Below are 1,716 nucleotides of genomic sequence, written 5' to 3' on the forward strand. Positions count from 1 at the left end.
GGGTTTTTTAGCTGCCCAAAGAAGATTTAGTTATGTGCTCCTCTGAGAGGGTGCTGGCAGGATCTTTGATTCCTGATCTCCTGTGACGGAGAACTGTGTGTCATTGCATCAGCAGTACTCTCTAAACACTTGTAAGACCCCCTCAACTTAATCTTCCCCTCTTTAGTCCCATGGACATACCTGTCTGCCAATGGATGTGCCAATGGATATATATATATCTGTACTATACATACAGATATAGGCTTACTAGGAGAGCTGAAAGCTCTAGTGTTACCATTTACAGACCTAATCCTTCCCCTCTCCTCCACCTCAGCCCTGTCTCCATTTCCTGTCCCCTACCGTACCACTGGCATCTTTGACTATTGCAATCCAGTGCAGTGCCACAGCTTTTCTCCAGTTCCTCCCTTCAATGGGCTAGACTTAGAAGTTTGGGAGAAGCTACAGCTTTGCACTGGGAACATGAGTGGTACCCACCATTCAGGAGAGGAATAGGAGACAGGCATTGGAACTTTTTTCCTAGCTGAATCCCTCATTTGTGTGTCTGCCCCTGTTAGATGACCTTCTTCATATTTCAGTGTTGTTGTTTCCAGCATGAATCAGCTCAGCATTAAGGAGCTGATCAAGAAACAGAACTGAATCACAGCAACCTCAGCCACTGTTGAATCCACACTGGAATTTAACTGAAAAAAACATGCTAATCACGGAGAATGATTTTTCCTTGGCCACACAGCCCTGACTGCAAGGGGAACTGAGACCAGTTTAATCCACCAGTTAACGGGCACACAGGCTGAAGAGAGACTTCAGGACTCACTCTCTAGTTTTTAAATCTCATATGGACTTACTCTGATGTCATTCATGTTTACCTGTCTTCTCCTTCTGCCCTCCTTCACTCTTACCCTCGTGTTCAGTCTCTCCGCCCACACAATCACCCTCACTGCAATCCTTGCCAACTTTCTGTATTATTCCCATAAGACAGCATTTATCTCTGCGGAGGTTTCAAAGCTACAGGATAATGTTGTTATACCTGCTTACACCATGGGTGAATGTGGCCCCCACAGGTTTCAATGGCAATTGTTCTGTAAGTCAAAGTCAACAGGTAGTTTTACCTCCATGAGCAAAATATCCTTGGAGCTCTGAGCTTGGACTTTCGGGTGCTGGATTTTCACTGCCACTGTTCTCCCATCCTGCAGCACTGCCTTGTGCACCTGGGCTAGTGATGCTGCTCCCAAGGGAATGTCTTCAAAACTTACGAAGAGCTCTTTTATCTGCCAGAAGAAGAGAAAGAGGCATCAGCTTGGGGTGCCGGAGACTATCCTAAGGAAAGCCCTATCCACAGGCCAGAGACAGCATGTGCCGAAGCTGGGCAGGCTTGGCCCTTTCATCCTTCCTCTGTCCCCTGCCTGAGCCTTGTCACTGCTTGGCCTCCCAGTGAAGCCTGCCAAGCGTGGAAGTGCCCTGGAGATACTCTGCTTATGGAAACCTGTAGCAGAACCCAGCAGCACATTTCATCTAGGACATGGAGTGATCAGGTAGCATGTGAGGGATCCCTCTCCAGGCTGTCCTGAAAACAAGTTGGAGACATGGTCAGCATCTTTGGCTGTAATTGGGTGCAGAAGCCAACAGCTGTCCCTTCGCATGTAATTATTTTGCAGATATTTAATACCACCCACCATGACCCCCTGAAACCTGACAATGCATACTCCCATGCATTACAGC

General features: G+C 47.4%; 1 protein-coding gene across 1 annotated transcript in view; it reads right to left on the bottom strand.

Annotated features, from left to right (window-relative positions):
* ADCK1 (aarF domain containing kinase 1) overlaps window positions 1-1,265 on the bottom strand; it is a gene marked incomplete at its 5' end in the record, with an annotated part of 26,077 nt that extends 24,812 nt beyond the window's left edge. The window contains one exon of the mRNA XM_009585693.1: window positions 1,107-1,265. Within this exon, the coding sequence (XP_009583988.1) occupies window positions 1,107-1,265 (159 nt within the window). The remainder of the gene's footprint in view (window positions 1-1,106) is intronic.
* Window positions 1,266-1,716: the final 451 nt, after the last annotated feature.

The sequence above is a fragment of the Fulmarus glacialis genome, unplaced genomic scaffold (genome assembly GCF_000690835.1).
Source record: "Fulmarus glacialis isolate BGI_N327 unplaced genomic scaffold, ASM69083v1 scaffold36589, whole genome shotgun sequence".
Taxonomy (NCBI): Eukaryota; Metazoa; Chordata; class Aves; order Procellariiformes; family Procellariidae; genus Fulmarus; species Fulmarus glacialis.